General features: G+C 47.3%; 1 protein-coding gene across 1 annotated transcript in view; it reads right to left on the minus strand.

The window, feature by feature from the left end:
• lrp8 (low density lipoprotein receptor-related protein 8, apolipoprotein e receptor) overlaps positions 1 to 17,931 on the minus strand; it is a 454,742-nt gene that overhangs the window by 59,615 nt on the left and 377,196 nt on the right. The window contains exons 8-10 of the mRNA XM_039734789.1: positions 7,056 to 7,175; positions 6,848 to 6,973; positions 986 to 1,157 (exon numbers count right to left, since the gene is read on the minus strand). Of these exons, the coding sequence (XP_039590723.1) occupies positions 986 to 1,157; positions 6,848 to 6,973; positions 7,056 to 7,175 (418 nt within the window). The remainder of the gene's footprint in view (positions 1 to 985; positions 1,158 to 6,847; positions 6,974 to 7,055; positions 7,176 to 17,931) is intronic.

A 17,931-nucleotide genomic window follows, 5' to 3' on the forward strand; every position in this document is an offset into this window, starting at 1 on the left:
GTCTTGTCTACCGGCTGGAAGTTGGATGAGTTCATTCAAGTATGCAGTCCCTCAAGGTCATCCCTTTCTTGGAGTGAAGTATCAGGCACCTCTCAGAGTAACCTAATCCAGGATGATCAAGCGTCCCGTATGTGGACCTGCTTATGTCAGATTAACGTGTTATCAGCTTTATGCTAAATACGCGCTTCAGTATCCACAAACTATAAAGGCTTCGTCCAACAAATGATTGTCAACATAACTCTAACCCTACAGTGGGGTCATCTGAGGGGCCTCACTTATGAAAGTTAAGGGGCGCACACTCTGGGCATCCAGGGAGTCCCTCACCCCAGTTGTCGAACTCTGATGATACTGAGTGGGCACTGCTACCCACTGGGCGCCGTTTATGAAAGTAAAGGTGTGCACACTTCATATACCCCAAGGGGTGCGCTCCTTACATTCTGCTGTATGCACACAAAGGGGCGCCACTTGTGCTACTGAAGGGGTGCATGCTCCAGGCACCGTGGGGGAACAACACCCCCCACTACTACACTACTACACTACTACTACTAAACTCTGAACATACTGAGTGGGCACTGTTAACTGCTGGGCATCGTTTATGAAAGTAATGCAAGCTCCATACACCAAGAGGTGCCCACCGTGAAGTCTGCAGGGTACAAATAAAGGGGCTCTGTTTGTGCTACTGAAGGGACCACCCCCACCACAGGTCATCAAAGTCTAATAATACCAACTACCCGTCACAGACAACAAAGGACGATGTGTGTCCACCCTGCCTAGAGCTCCAGATGGGCTTTGACCGGCCCCGACTCTGATCTCTGAATTAAGAGTCAAATGGGCTCCCATGGCGTCTTTGCCAAATAAATTACCTTTACTTATGCGTCTTTACTTAAGCATCTGAAGACGCTTTTAATGTGCGAGTGCTGAAATGGACTGAGGACTCGGCGGCCCCCACAGCTCATGCGGTGGGTCTAACAGCCATTGTCCTTACCTGTAAATTCTGCGGTGAAACAAGTCACACCAGTACATTTTATTGGAGGCCACGTCCACGTCCAGAGCCACAGCGTTCTTCAGCGTGGGCACAATCTGCGTGTAGTCCTTCTTGATCAGGTCAATCTTCCGGATTTCGTGGCGGTTTGTGAACATCAAGTAAGGGCTCTTCCCTGGAAAAGAATCCCAGATTCACAATAAAGAAGCGTCCACACCCAATGACCGAGACACGGAACACACAGTGAAAGGCGCTACATGTGATGCGGGTGCAGGCACCTCAAACTCTCTAGCCATACATTCTTGAATTTGCTTACTCTGGTCAGGATGCCAGGTAAAGGGTATCTGACCCAAAATGAGGGATGAGGTAGAAGCCAACCCTGGGCCAGGCGCCAGATGTTTTATTTTTTAATTTGCTACTTTGTGGTTTTTTGCTAAGTAAAATTGTCATTGTGGTTGGGATTTGTGTGCAAGGCGCTATATATCAGGAAGATTCCCTTTTACCTCCTTTATTGTTCTCTTCAAAGCCCTGGGTGAAATTTACTATCATATCTACTTCTTCATGGGGCTGCCATCTATTTAAATACCTTTCACTGGTGCAACTTATGCCATCTCAACATTTCCAAAATGGCTCTATAAACTTGACCAGACTGATGAGCAACCAGTCCTTTTCCCTCACTTCTGCTTCTTCTTCCTAGCGTTAGTCCCACGTGATTGCAGGGTCTGCTTGTCTGCAGCGTCTCCTCCATTTGGTGCGAACCAGGGCGTCCTCCAGGGAAACACCTGCGATTTTCATGTCCTCCTAGATCTGGTCCATTTAACGTTTCGCGGATGTCTGTCTTGGGGGCTCAGGTCACTGAGTTCTTATTACCATGGACGACATGCCCATGCCATCCTAGCCTTGCCTCACACATCTTTCCCATTATTGGTCCAACTCTCATCCATTTCCGGACGTCGATGTTCATGACATAGTCCCATCTCATCAAACCAAGGCACCACCCGTGTTTCCATCACACTAAGGGCTTTGCAGTAGCTGTCCAGCACTCTGAGCCACAGAGGGCAACTGGGCGCACCACCATTTTGCTGCTGATGACTGAGCCGAAATACTTGAAGTCAGCGACGTTCTTCAGGTCTTCACTGCCAACGCTGATGGTGCTGTTGGTCTGCGGGCCACACTCCAGGTATTCAAGTTTTCTTGATTTTAAGCCGCATACCATTGGCATCCAAGCGAGTCTTCCACTGCTGTGTTAGCCGTTCCTGATCTTCATGGTCTTCATCCACAAGGACTATGTCGTCGGTGTAGAGGAGCGACTATGGGTGGGGTGTTTGGAGATCAGAGGTTACCACGTCCATGCATAAGAAGAACAGGAGTGGCGAGAGGGTGGATCCTTGGTGGACTGAAGGTGCTGAAACTCCCAGACGACACTGCTAACATGGCTGTATAGTGGCTTGACCCAATCAACGTGGGCTTCAGGGACATCATGTGATCGTAGGGCACACCAGATAAGGTCATGAGGTACCTTATCAAATGCCTTCTCCAAGTCAAGGAACACCATGTTGATCGTCTTGATCTTCTCCCTTTGCCTTTCCAACAGCAGCCGGGCAGCATTCTGCTAATGTCTCCATAATGTAAAGCCTGATGTGAAACTTGGAGGGGGAGTCGCTGAGCGACTTGCTGTCAATCATTTATGTGCTCCACCTTAACACCTCACTGCTGATCTTCAATCTAATTGGTGAGTTCTGTTCGCTGTTAACACTCTGGCCCTGACCCGCTGCATTCTGCTTTAGTCACTCGATGAAGGGCCCACTTACTTTAGCACCCGCACGAGTCCTCCATACTGAAAGGATGAAGACAAACCTGAGAACCATTATGAAGTGCTGAGGACCTTCAAAGAATCGTTCAGCAGAAGTTGGTGAAGAAATGTGGCAGGGGCTCCTAAGACGATACGCCTTTATAGCGCCTCACGGGAATGTACTCACAAACGAGGGGGGTGTGTTGAGAAGATGGAAAGAGGACTATGATTAGCTGATGAATAAAGAGAATCAGAAAGAGTGAAGGTTGGATGATGTGAGGATAGTCAATCAGGAAGTGCAACGGATCAGCAGGGAGGAAGTAAGGACAGCTATGAAGAGGATGAAGAATGGAAAGGCCATTGGTCCAGATGACTTACATATGGAAGCATGGAGGTGTTTAGGAGCAATGGCAGTGGAGTTTTTAACCAGATTGTTTAATGGAATCTTGGAAAGTGAGAGGATGACGAGGAGTGGAGAAGAAGTGTACTGGTGCTGATATTTAAGAATAAGGGGGATGTGCAGAGCTGTAGTAACTACAGGGGGATACAATTGATGAGCCACCGCATGAAGTTATGGGAAAGAGTAGTGGAAGCTCAGTTAAGAAGGAAGGTGATGATTAGTGACCAGCAGGATGGTTTCATGCTAAGAAAGAGCACCACAGATGTGATGTTTGCTCTGATGATGTTGATGGAGAAGTTTAGAAAAGGCCAGAAGGAGTTGCATTGTGTCTTTGTGGACCTGGAGAAAGCACATGACACGGTGAGGAGAGAGGAGCTGTGGTACTGTATGAGGAAGTTGGGAGTGGCAGAGAAATATGTAAGAGTGGTATAGGATATGAACGAGGGAAGTGTGATGGTGGGAGTGACGGAGGTGGGATTACATCAGGGGTCAGTGATGGACAGGTTGACAGACGAGATTAGACAGGAGTCCTCATGGACTGTGATGTTTGCTGATGACATTGTGATCTGTAGCGATAGTAGGGAGCAGGTTGAGGAGACCCTGGAGAGGTCGAGATATGCTCTAGAGATTAGAGGAATGAAGGTCAGTAGGAACAGACAGAATACATGTGTGTGAATGAGAGGGAGGTCAGTGGAATGGTGAGGATGAAGGGAGTGGAGTTGGCGAAGGTGGATGAGTTTAAATCCTTGGGATCAACAGTACAGAGTAACGGGGATTGTGGAAGAGAGGTGAAGAGAAGAGTGCAGGCAGGGTGGAATGGGTGAAGAAGAGTGTCAGGAGTGATCTGTGACAGACGGGTATCAGCAAGAGTGAAAGTGAAGGTCTACAGGACGGTAGTGAGACCAGCTATGTTATATGGGCTGGAGACCAAACTGGAGGTGGCAGAGTTAAAGATGCTAAGATTTGCATTGGGTGTGATGAGGATGGACAGGATTAGAAATGAGGACCTTAGAGGGTCAGCTCAGGTGGGACGGTTGGGAGACAAAATCAGAGAGGCGAGATTGTGTTGATTTGGACATGTGCAGAGGAGAGATGTTGATGGGAGAAAGGTACTAAGGATAGAGCTGCCAGGGAAGAGGAGAAGAGGAAGGCCTGAGAGAAGGTTTATGGATGTGGTGAGAGAGGACATGCAGGTGATGGGGGTGACGAGGACAGAGAGATATGGAAGAAGATGATAACACTGTGGTGACCCCTAATGGGAGCAGCCAAAGGAAGAAGAAGTGCTTCACGGGGTGTGGGACTCTTATTTTTTAGTGCCTTACTAATAATAATAATAATAATAATAGATTTTATTTATAACGCGCTTTTCATTGACAAAATCTCAAAGTGCTACAACAAGAGCAATAATCAAAAAGTGGAAAAGTTTAAAAGACTAGATTAGATTTACAATCTCAGCAGTTATATGCTTTCCTAAATAAAAAAAGTCTTCAAATTTTCTTTAAAAGTGTCCAGATTCTGTGCAGTTCTCAGTTCAACAGGGAGCCGATTCCAGAGCTGTGGGGCAGCAGAGCAAAAAGCTCGACCCCCCATAGTACGGAGCTTAGTAAGGGGAGTCTGAAGCTGCATGCTGCCAGATGATCGGAGGATCCGATTGGAAGTTTGTAAGTGAATCAAATCTTGAAGGTAAGAAGGTGCCTGGCCATAGATACATTTATGGGTTAATAGAAGAAGTTTGTACTCAATCCGGGAGGAAACAGGGAGCCAATGAAGTGATTTGAGGATGGGAGTAATATGTTCGAATTTCCTTACTCTTAGTAGGATTATTGCAGCACTGTTTTGGATATATTGAAGCTTTTGTAATTCCTTGGTATGAATACCCACAAAAAGTCCATTGCAGTAGTCCAGCCTTGAGGAGATAAAGGCATGGACAAGTTTCTCTGCATCTGGGAGGGTTAAGAGGGGACGGAGTTTGGAAATTTTTCGTAGATGGTAAAACGATGCCTCACACACACGTTTTATGTGGTCACTGAAGGTCAGCTGTGGATCAAACCGAACCCCCAGATTAGTGACTGAGGGAAGAAAGAGTAACGACCTGGCTGTCAAAAGTGAACCTGGAGTATTGGAAAAGAACGAATCTGGTGGGGGGTGCCAACAAGGAGTCCCTCAGTTGTATTGCTATTCAGCTGTAGAAAATTGCTGTTCATCCAAGCCTTTATCTCCTCCAGGCATGTAGTAAGATGTAATGTGGCCTCTGAAGGATTTGGGGCAGTTTTAATGTAGAGCTGCGTGTCGTCGGCATAACAATGAAAAGATAGTCCGTGTCTGGCAATGACATGCCCAAGAGGTAACATATAGATATTGAAAAGGATGGGACAGAGAACTGACCCCTGCGGGACCCCACCTAAGACGGTGGACAGTCTGGAGGAGCAATCTCTCAACGAGACCTGTTCAGTCCTGCCAGACAGGTAGGACTGGGACCACCGTAATGCAGATCCCGAGAGTCCAGCTGTGTGATGAAGACGATCCAGGAGGATGGAATGATCAACTGTATCGAAGGCCGCTGACAAGTCCAGAAGAATAAGCAGGGATGGTGAGCCTGCATCAGCTGCTATCAGTAGATCGTTTGTCACCCTGAGCAGTGCTGTTTCTGTGCTGTGGGCTGAACAAAAACCTGACTGGAACTTTTCAAACAGATTATTACATGTAAGATGACTCTAGAGTTGAAAGGCAACTGTCTTTTCTATAATCTTTGACAAAAACGTCAGGTTTGAGATGGGCCTGTAGTTTGCAAGAACCTCAGGATCTAATGTGGGCTTCTTCAGCAGTGGGCGAATGACAGCTGCTTTGAGAGATGGTGGCGTATGGCCTGTTTGTAGAGAGAGATTGACTAACTTTGTAATAGTTGGACTGACAATGGGGATAAATGACTTAAGCAGAACTGTCGGAATAGGATCCATTGTGTAGGATGATGGTTTCATTCCTTACACAATTCCACCAATGTAGCTGCTGGAAACCTCCGTGAAATGTGTTCTTCAGGTGAAGACTTTTTTTAATCTACCTGTTATATAGTGCCATTCTATCTCTCTAACTATTATATAGTGCCTATCTATCTATTATATAGTGCGTTTCTATCTGTGTATAATATAGTTTCTTTCTATCTATCTATCTATCTATCCATAATATACTGTAGTGCCTTTCATATCTATCTATCTATTATATAGTGCCTTTCTATCTATCTATCTCATATCTATCTATCTATTATATAGTGCCTTCCTATCTATCTATCTTTCTATCTATCTCTCTATCTATTATATAGTGCCTTCCTATCTATCTATCTATCTATCATATAGTGTGTTTCCTTTCTATCTATCTATCTCTCTATCTATTATATAGTGCCTATCTATCTATCTATCCATAATATACTGTAGTGCCTTTCATTTCTATCTATCTATCTATTATATAGTGCCTTTCATTTCTATCTATCTATCTATCTATTATATAGTGCCTTTCTATCTATCTATCTATTATATAGTGCCTTTCTATCTATCTCTCTCTCTATCTATTATATAGTGCCTTTCATTTCTATCTATCTCTCTCTCTCTCTATCACTCACGACTATCGTTGTGTTGTGTCAGCACTTTTTGACCGACCCGGACGAGTGTAGGGGTCTTACCCACTGCCTTGCAGGTCTTGGTGACGGCGTCCATCTCGTAACCTTCGTAGCACTCGCACTTGAAGTCTCCTTTGTAGTTGATGCAGATTTGGCTGCAGGCGTCTGGATTCTCGCACTCGTCGATGTCTGAAAGGCACATTTCATATCCGTCAGTTGACATTTGCTCAATTTTACCTCTACAAAGAGCCGAGGGCTCCCCACCGGTTACCTCCGCACGTCTTCTTGTCCAGCAGTTTGTACCCCGAGGGGCACTCGCACTTGTAGCCGATCTTCAGGTCTGTGCACAGGTGGCTGCAGCCGCCATTGTTCTGGGAGCACTCATTTAAATCTGCACAAAGAGAAGAAGGTCAGGCACTTGAGCCTATGCCAGCTGTAAAGCAGACTTGTGGGGGTCTGCCAGGAGAAGCACGTGCCAAGGAAGACCACTCTGACCGCCCGCCTGCTCATGTTGTTCTTGATCACGTGAGGCTCTTTTGTTTTCGCTGCATACAACCCAGGGAGCTCAAACCACACTTGCTTGTTTCCCAGGTGGCTCCTCTGGGACGGCAGCCCATAATTAAAAATCACCACCAGATGAAGAAGCTGGGCGCTAATCTATGCATGCTGTGTGCCTACTGGCAGGCTATTAGGCTTCCCGAGATACCCGGACCGCAGGCTAAAACATGGCATGACCATCAGTAGAACATCCTGAGCACCTCTCACCATTCAGACAGGGCACTGTGTTAGAAAGTGCCATACAGGCCCTGGGCACAGGAGGGTGAGGAAACAGAAAAGGATGCTGGGGGGAAAAGTAGAGGTCACCAAGATGGGCACAGAGTGAGAGAGAGCAGATACATATGGGGTGAGACCACCACTGAAAGAGACAAGGCAGGGTAGATTAGTGTAACTGATACTAAGGGGTGGAAAGAAGGGGAAGGGGCACAGCAGGAGAAGGGCGGGCGAGACAATCGATGACATGAGCAAGCACTTTATATACTGGGAGTACGAGAAAGAAGACAACGGGCAACATGGGCACTGAACAAAGTGGGGGCATCATGGGGGGAAATTACAGGGAGCTATACTGAGTGAGCATGAGGCTCAGCGAGGCGGGCAGAGCTGGCAGACCACTGAAGCTCATACCCTAGAAAATGAAAACCGAAAACGAGAAATTTACAGCTTTGTAGGGGAGCGAGCAAAAGAAAGAAAGCATCAAGCTGACAGACTGGTGTTGAATATAATGGATTTACAGGGGACTGGGAACAGTGGGGGGCATCACAGCGCACCAGCAAAGAATCAGGAATCAAGTGGAGTCACTGGAGGGTGACATAGAGAATGAGAAAGTGACAGCAGGTTACTGTAATATACTGCATATGAAATTGAAAGGCGCTATATAGAGAACCATTGTGGGGTAATTAAAGGATTGACAGAAAATCAACTTGGCAGACTGGTGCTGAATATAATGAAATTACAGGGGACTGGGAATGGTGTGTGAACACCACAGGACAATCTCAAAGCATGAGGGATCCTAGGGCTATAAACAAGGTGCGGTCACTAGGGGGCGATAAAGAGTGAGAATGAGAGAGAGCAAATTACCGAAACAGAGTGTACAGTATACTGTACATAGTTGAAAGGCGCTATATAGAGAACAAGGTTGGGGTAATTAAAGAATCGACAGAAAATCAACTTGGCAGACTGATGCTGAATATAATGAAATTACAAGGGAATGGGAATGGTGGGGGGCATCACAGGGCACCATGCAAATATTTAGGAATCAAGTGAGGTCACAAGAGGGTGATACAGGGTGAGAATATAAACATATATAAAGTGGAAAGGTGCTATATAGAGAACAATGGTGGGGTACACTATTAAAGGACTGAGAGAAAATTAGCTTGACAGACTGGTGCTGTACAGTATATAATGAACTCCAGGGGACTGGGAAGGGGGGAACGCCACAGTTGAAAATACAAAGTATGAGGAATCCCTTGGCTATTAACAGGGTGCAGTCACTGGAGGGCGATAAAGAGTGAGAATGAGAGAGGGCAGATTACTGTAATAGACTGCATACAAAGTGGAAGACGTATATAGAGGGGTGAGGTATTAAAGGATCAGACTGGTGCTGTATATAATGAAGCTTCAGGGGACTGGGAATAGTGAGGGGCATCACAGGGCACCATACAAAGTATCAGAAATCAAGTGAGGTCACTAGAGGGGGAGTGACAAAGAGAGAGGAGGTTACTGAAATATACTGTAAATGAAGTGGAAAGGCGCTATATAGAGAACGTGGTTGGGGTAAGGCACTAAAGAATCAAGAGGCTGGCAGTGTATATTATGAAACCAAAGGAGACTGGAAGGGTGAGAACACCACAGGGCAATAGAGGAAGCAGAGGGTGCCATCACTAGAGGGCAATAAAGAGTGAGAATGAGAAGGAGAGAGCAGGTTACTGAAATAGACTGCATACAAAGTGGAAAGGCGCTATATAGAGAACAAGAGGGGTGTAAAGTGTTAAAGGATTGAGAGAGCATCAACTTGACAGACTGGCACTGTATATAATAAAACTACAGGAGACTGGGCAGAGTCAAGGGCATCACAGGGCAAAATACCAAAATAAAGAGTAAGAATGAGAATGAGAGAGCTGGTTACTGAAATATACTGTGTTCGAAGTGGAAAGGCGCTATATAGAGAATGAGGAGAGGAATTCAAGGATTAAGAGAACTCTGCAGACTGGTGCAAACTACAAGGAGACTGGGAAGGGTGGGGAACATACAAAGTATCAGGAATCAAGTGAGGCCACTAGAGGGCGATACAGAGTGAGAATGAGAGGTAAAGGGTGCTCTATAAAGAGTGGGGGGTCCGCTGATGCCCTTGAATGCCCGTGTATAAGCTGATGCTACCGGAAGGTTTCTCCCTTGCATCAGGTTATGCTCATTTTTAGAGCAGGTTGTGTTTATTGTTAACACGTGCAATGTGCACTCCACACACGCGACATACAGTAGGGTCTTTTTAGGAGACTTTTTGACTGTGGACACTTCAAAGTCATGAGAAGCAGGTTAATGAGACCACCTCTGATCTTTGCAGTTCAAAATCACCGCCCCCTTATTCTGAGCTCCGCCTTCTTGAAGCGTCGGATTGGTTTAGAAACGTGACGCTCGGCTGATCCCGCCCACTTTTAAGCACAATTTCTTCACGGTGGTCTCCAGACCACTCCAGTATTGTAATGGCTAGCTTCAGTGAGCCTACCTCCATGTTGTGCTAAGAAGCCCCTCTTTGGGGTCTTTTCTGATCACCCAACACGGATTCACACGTGAGGCACGGGTAAAATAAATCAAACATTCATTTTTCTTTGTCTGTGGGCTACGCCTTCCTCGTACCCACAGACACAACCCAGTCCCAAAGCACTAATAACACGTTCTCTTCCCCCACCACTCTTCCCTGGCAACCTCGTCCTCTTCCTCCCGATTCTGCCCGCTGAGGGGTGGTCGCTGGCTCCCTTTTATTGGGTACCCAGAAGTGCTCCAGGTGCTTGATGGGTGACATCCGGGTAAGGCGAAACCAGTGCCCAAAAGGGCACCCCCTGGCAGCGCCTGCACAGAACTCCAACCACCATGAAGCCCTGGGGAAGTCTGAGGCACAACTGCAACCCAGGAAGGCTGCCATCTAGCGTCCAGGGGGAGATACTGGGCTTCTCACCCTTGTCCCCCTGGCAGACGAAGGGTGAAGGGGTGTCCCGGCCATTCGTCACAATAGTAATTAGTTTCAGATTCTGCACAATATACATTATTGATTGATTGACTGATTGATTGATTGATTGTACTATTTGCCCTCTGAGTCTGTAATCTGTTTTTGATGTTTCTGCTGCTGTACACATCTAAATTTCCCAAACCGGGACTAATAACGTTTAACTCATCTAATTTATTACTTCTTTATCAGCATGGGGTCTAATTAAGAGACTGGTTGAGGTGAATACCTGCGGCCCCCCAAGACTGTGCGTGAAGACCCCTGACCTTGGAGTCGGCGAGTTTACTTGTGTTCTGTTTTGCTGTGCCTGTGCTTCTTGTCATATCGCTCGCCCTTCTGACCTGCCGCTCTGCTTTTCTCTGTTGGCATTGCGCTGTTTGGGGGCAACCGCTTTTGACTTTTGTGCCCCACGGTTGCCGAAGAGCATTTTGGAAGAATATATCATTTATGTTATAAACTTTCTGTGTCTGCCCTTTATATCTAGCCAGGGTTTGATGGTATAGCCCCCTCTAATGGGCATACTGGAGAATTACAGGACTCTCTTTTGTGTTTTGGGCTTCTCCGTTAATAACAAATATGGCAGGCCTGACCCGTATGTGCTTGGTCTTTCACTGAGTGACCACATTTTTATTGAAGTTTAACATGAAAACATGTAAGACTCAAAGAAACAAATACTCTGTAATAAAGCGCTTTACACTTCAGCCACCACCGACGTGCAGCATCCACCCTGATGAGGCGCCGGCAGCCATTTTGTGGCAGAACGTTCACCACACATTATCAAGCGGAGAAGGGGTGAGAGAGAGAGAGAGACAATCAGAGACAGGAGATGTTTAGGAGGCCATACTGACTACGCCACGGGGGGCCATTTAGCCTGGACATCGGGGCACACCCTGAACTTTACCAACAATGTGCTTAGAGACCTTTAGTGACCATGGAGAGTCAGGTCCTCGGGTTAACGTCTCACCTGCAGGACGGCGCCATTTTGTCACAACATTGGGATCCTGTTGGCCTCTCCAGCCACAGGCCAAGCTTTTCCTAGGTGGTCTCCTATCCAAGTCCTGGCTTAGCTTCAGGTGGATGGCCTGTCCTGAAGTTCAGGTGCCATGACTGCTGATGGGGACCTCAAGACACCTCAATGAACAGAAATTGAGTGAGACGTCACGTCTGCCGGTTTAATGGTGACGAGTGGCGCAGCAGCATTGTGGGACGGCGACGTAGACAAAGGCACCCAAGGGTGCTGCGGTGACAGTCATTGACATTACCAACATTTGATGTTTTTGACTACATTTGAACTCACTGCCCGCGCTGACCCGCTCCGAGGCCGACTCTGAATTTGTCACCTCCTTTAGATAAGGGGGTCCGTCTCTGACCACACAGTACAGTACCCTAGCCAGCAGAGGGCGATAATGAAGACTGGCAGCCCTCCAGCAGGCGAGAAGCAATGCATATTAATGCCATCTGCCGAAAATAATAAAAGCACATTTCAGGCTTTGGGATGCATGAGACGTGCCATTTACGGAGCCACGCAAACACAATTTAATGGCTGCGTTATTAAAAGAGAGGACGCTTTAATGGAAACACCTGACAAATCGGTCAGCGCAGTCTATTATTATGTTATAACAGACGCAGTCTGGGGGCAATTATCTGCCTCAATACCCCCGGATCTCAGTGATGGGCTTAACAAGGCCGACAGATGACAGGCAGCGCCAATTGAGACAATGCGTGCTGCGCTCCCCCCCGCCACCCCCCACTCGTGATAAATGGCTCTACTTTATGGCTCCAAATGAGGGAAATTATTAGCTTTTAAGGTGCTGAAAGGCAGGCATTTGGATGCAATTCACCCTGACGATGGAGTATTCATCTCCGGAACGCCAACTCACAGCCGTCTTTATCAGGAGGGATGGCAGACGGTGAGACCTCACAAGGTAAGGGACCAGACCAAACACACACACACACACACCCAGAGACGGTGACTTGCTGTGGTGTTCACTTTGAGAGGGGCAACAAAAAAAACGAAAGCATGACAGGCGGTGGTCCCGGGCAGGTCACCTCACCTGGCATGGCCCAGACTGCACAGGGTCATGGCTTGGGCTGGCATCCCTGCCAAGATGGGTCCCAGTCCATTACCTGATTGCGGGGCCAGGAGTAAGAGAAGGCAGGAGACTTTCTGTCTCTGCCATGAGGTTACCCGGAAGGACAACATTATGGAACAATCAGGGAGGACTCCCCCCATAGATGGCAGCATACAATGCAATACAATGCCATTTATTATTGTAGAGCCCAAAATCACACAAGGAGGGCTGCAATGGGCTTTAACAGGCCTTGCCTTTTTATAGCCCCCCAGCCTTGACTCGCTAAGAAGACAAGGAAAAACAACCAAAAAAAGGAAAGAAATGGGAGAAACCTTGGGAAAGAGAGACCCCTTTCAAGGTAGGGTGGGCATGCAGTGGGTGTCAAAAAAAAGGGTCAATACAATACAATAGTGCAATAAAAATATTACAACTACAGAGCAGAATTTAACAGTAGATGACATCCCATAATACGATTTGGATTTATTCAGAGTCCTGTAGAGCCCAACCATCAAGCTGCCTCCCCCTGTTGGCCATTCCAGAGCGATGGGGTTAGCCAATCTGATGAAAGGACCCCTCTACCCGACGATTCCTGCGATCCTCCATCAGAGATGACTTTACTTTAGGCAGACAGAACAACTCAGCCTGGCAACCCTGGGCTTTGCTACCCAAATGGACACCTGCAGGGCATGCTGAGAATTGTAGTGCTGTGACACCTGTGGGGCATGCTGGGAATTGTAGTGCTGTGACACCTGTGGGGCATGCTGAGAATTGTAGTGCTGTGACACCTGTGGGGCATGCTGGGAATTGTAGTGCTGTGACACCTGTGGGGCATGCTGGGGATTGTAGTGCTGTGACACCTGTGGGGCATGCTGGGAATTGTAGTGCTGTGACACCTGTGGGGCATGCTGGGAATTGCAGTGCTGTTGGTATTTTTGCCCATCAGTCTGCACTCAGTTAGCCCATAAAATTCTGAAAATTCTAAAATTTTTATTATTATGCTGTATTAAGGCATTGTTCTGTTCTGTGTATTGTATTGTATTGACCCCCTACTTTTGACACCCACTGCACGCCCAACCTACCTGGAAAGGGGTCTCTCTTTGAACTGCCTTTCCCGAGGTTTCTTCCATTCTTCCCTACAAGGTTTTTATTGGGAGTTTTTCCTTGTCTTCTCAGAGAGTCAAGGCTGGGGGGCTGTCAAAAGGCAGGGCCTGTTAAAGCCCATTGCGGCACTTCCTGTGTGATTTTGGGCTATACAAAAATAAACTGTATTGTATTGTATTGTATATTGACAACACGATGACAGATATTCAAATTTAATAAAAGTGAAAATATGAAATCTCTTATTCTCTGACGTATTCAGACCCTGCAGTCAGTACTTTGTGAATAAAGAATGGGACCACAACAATCATCCAAAAGTGACTTCTCCCCACCATCCAAGAACGTTTTGGTGACCCACATGATGGAGCACCGGGCCGCAAGGCAAAAGTGCCAACTAAGTGGCTCAGGGAACAAAACATCGACATTTGGGGTCCATGGCCAGGTAACTCCCCATTGAGAACTTGTGCTCAATCCTCAAGAGGCGGCCGGACAAACAAAAAAAAATCCCTAAAGTCTGACAAACTCCAAGCATTGATTCTGCAAGAATGGGCTGCTGCCATCAGTCAGGATTGGGCCCAAACGTTGATTGCCAGCCTGCCAGGGTGAATTGCAGCGGTCTTGAAAAAGAAAGAAAGGCCAACACTGCAAATATTGACTCTGTGTATAAACCTCATGTCATTGTCAGTAAAAGCCTTTGAAACTTCTGAAGTGCTTGTAATTCTACTCCAGTACACCAGAGAAACATCTGACAAAAAGATCTAAAAACACTGAAGCAGCAGACTTTGTGAACTCCAACACTTGGCTCATTCTCAGAACTTTTGGCCACGACAGTAGATGACATGGTCTTCGCTTTTTAGATGTTAAGCAACATGCCAGCTTTTGCGCTCTCTTCTTTTACAATAATCAGCAGGCTTTTCATTTCTTCTTCACTTTCGGCCATCAGGGTGGTGTCATCAGCATATCTGAGTTTGTTACGATTCCTGCCAGTATCTTTGATGCTCTTCTGCACACCTCGCTTGTAACGAGTGCTTATTTGAGTTCCTGTTGCCTTTCGACCAGTCTATTCATTCTCCTCTGACCTCTGGCATCAACAAGGCATTTTCCCTCACTAGACGTTTTCCCTTTTTCAGGCCCTTCTCTGTGCCCCCTAGAGATGGCGGTGTGTGAAAATCCCAGCAGGTCAGCAGTTTGTGAAACACCCAGAGCAGCCCGCCTGGCACTTACCACCATGGTGGTACATTCAGAGTCACTTCAGTCCCCTTTTCTCGCCATTCTGATGCTCAGTTTGAACTTCAGTAGGTGGACTTGACGCGGTCTACAGGCCGAAATGCATTGAGTTGCTGCCGTGTGATTGGCTGATTAGACATTGGCGTAAACGAGCAGTTGAACAGGCGTACTTAATAAATCGGTAAATCAGGAAGTTTGAAAGAATCGACTCGGCCAAGTGAATCGAAATGCCACGAGCCAAGCACCTCCTCTTTTATTGGCCCCACCCCTTCAATCATGTGACTCCTGTCTAATTAGTGTTGCATGGCAACAGACAGGAGGAGAGCTTGGGCTCCGAACACGGCCACAAGGTCTTATAACAATGTCTTATATATCCTGTGTGTGGCCGGCCACCAGGATGATTTATTTATTTATTTTATTTTATTTTAACTGACTAAGCAGGTCGTTTGTGACTTTGGCGCTTACCGCAGGAGACCCCGTAAATTCGAGGTCTTGACCTGGTCGAGTCCACCGATTTTCCGAGACCACCTTTTAAATGTGATGTTCAGGGCCGTCCTAAAACACAACTTTTTTGGCCTCTTCCGGCGCTGATAATCCAAGTTAATTGAGTCCGACTTTGTTATTATGAGGACAGAATTGATAAGAGGCGCCGAGTTCAAACACTACTGTTGCCGATCCAAAAATCCATATTTTTTATTAAGATAAGGAAGAACAAGGCCGTTATCTGCGTGGGCTTAGACTGATTAATGGCCTGTCTGGGGTCTGCTAGTCTTATCTCAGAGCAACTCACTTAAAAACGCGTTAATGGCAGTGCTTAGGTGTGTCACAAGATTGCAGGTTATTGTGGGCCAAAGAAGTAAATAAAAATCGCTAACGGCATCCAAATACAGAAGAGTATATAATTAGGAAAGGAAATAAAACACATTATCATTCAGTCACCGGCCACTTTATTAGGTACGCCTGGGTAATAAGTGTGCTCTGTGCAAATATATCTTAGAAATCGGCCTTTTTCTACTCACATGCACAGCAGACACAGAGCCGGATTTAGCACAGGGGGTCACCATTTAGAACTGCTAGGCAAGCATTAGAAGACAAGACAGACAGACAACTGGGAAATGGCAAGTCAGACTGAGGACCGCTGTATACTATTTCTGTGTGTCAGAGTCAGCATGAAACATGAATCCACTCTTTGCCAAGTTTGCAATGGCGCAATTCACCAAAATGGGGGCCTGCACATGAACAAAGAGTATAAAGGCTTGGCACATTGCCTGGCACACCTTTGTAGCCGACGGACGGATGGCAGATAACATCATCCGATCCTGAAAATCCTTCCAATGCAGCGACGAAAATGGCTTCCTTCGTCTGTTATGCGATGTGATTAAGTGATTTCTCCTATTGTGACTCCTTACCGCCATATCACTAAGTGAGGGGCATCGCCTTTTTATATTATATCTATCGTCACAGGAGGCTGGGGGTCAGGCCCAGCCGGGACGCCTGGAAGGACCCGGAGGTGGCTTATACGTCCCTCTGGGCCACGAGGGGGCAACCACCCTGGATGTTGAGGAAACCACGGGAAAGGAGCAAGGAGGCTCAAGCCCATTTGGGCCTGTGGCCACCACCAGGGGGCGCCCTGAGCATTGTGGAGCCCAGGAAGCATGCACTTCCACCACACCTGGGAAGGTGGAGGAAGATCCTTCCAGCGACGCCCGGAGTGCTTCCGGGTGCAAGGGCAGCACGTCCGTCACACCAGGAAGTGCCGCCGGAAGGACGTCATCAGGCAACATGGAGCACATCTGGGTGGAAATAAAAGGAGCCGCCTCACTCCAATCAGGGAGTGGGAGCAGGATGAAGCTCCCGTGAGGAGAGGAAAAGCGGCCCGCGGACAAGTGAAGGCCCGAGTAAGGGTGTTTGGTGCGGGAAACACTGTGCTGTGTGGGACTTTATTTGTGGAGAAATAAAAGTGTGTGTGTTTATGAAGAGTTGGTGTCCGTTTGGTTGTGCCCGGGCTGAACCTCTCACACTATTTAGATTCGGGTTATGTAACACAGCGCAATTACAAAAGAACTCATTCCAATAAGGGAGCTAGCGCCCCCTGCTGGATACAGCCTGTTCAACTGCTCGTTAACGCTAATCTCTAATCAGCCAATCACAGGGCAGCAACTCAGTGCATTTCCATATGTAGACCACCTGCTGAAGTTCAAAGCGAGCATCAGAATGGCAAAGAAAGAGGACAGAAGTGACTCTGAATGTGACAGGGCTGTTGGTGCCAGACGGGCTGCTCTGAGTGTTTCACAAACTGCTGACCTACTGGGATTTTCACACACGGCCATCTCTAGGGGGTACAGAGAAGGGTCTGAAAAAGGGAAAACATCAGTGAGCGGCAGTGCAGAGGAGGTCAGAGGAGAATGGCCAGACTGATTGAAAGGCAACAGGAACTCAAATACAACCAGAAGAGCAGCTCTGAACACACAACACGTCAGCCCTTAAAGCAGGTGGGCTACAGCAGCAGGAGACCACAGCGGGTGACACTCCTGTCAGCTAAGAACTGGCGACTTTTTCACACAAAGGGCTCACCAACATTGGAGAACAGCAGACTGAAACAACGTCACCTGGTCTGATGAGTCTCAAGTTCTGATGGTGGGACTCAAATGGCCTCCACAGTCAGCAGATCTCAATCCAATAGAGCACCTTTGGGATGTGGTGGAACGCGAGATTCACATCATGGATGAGCAGCTGACAAACCTGCAGCAACTCTATGGTGCTATCATGTCAGTGTGGAGCCAAATCCCTGAGGAATGTCTCCAGCACCTCGCTGAGGTGACGTCACGAAGGATTATGGCAGTTCTGAAGGCAAAAGGGGGTCCAACCGGGTACGTAATAAAATGGCTGGTGATTGTGTGTGTTGTAAGGGATGGCTAGCAGCTCAACCCGGCCGGGACGCCCCGAGAATGGAAGGATGGGGGAAGGCAGCT

Source organism: Polypterus senegalus, chromosome 14 (genome assembly GCF_016835505.1).
Source record: "Polypterus senegalus isolate Bchr_013 chromosome 14, ASM1683550v1, whole genome shotgun sequence".
NCBI classification, from domain to species: domain Eukaryota; kingdom Metazoa; phylum Chordata; class Cladistia; order Polypteriformes; family Polypteridae; genus Polypterus; species Polypterus senegalus.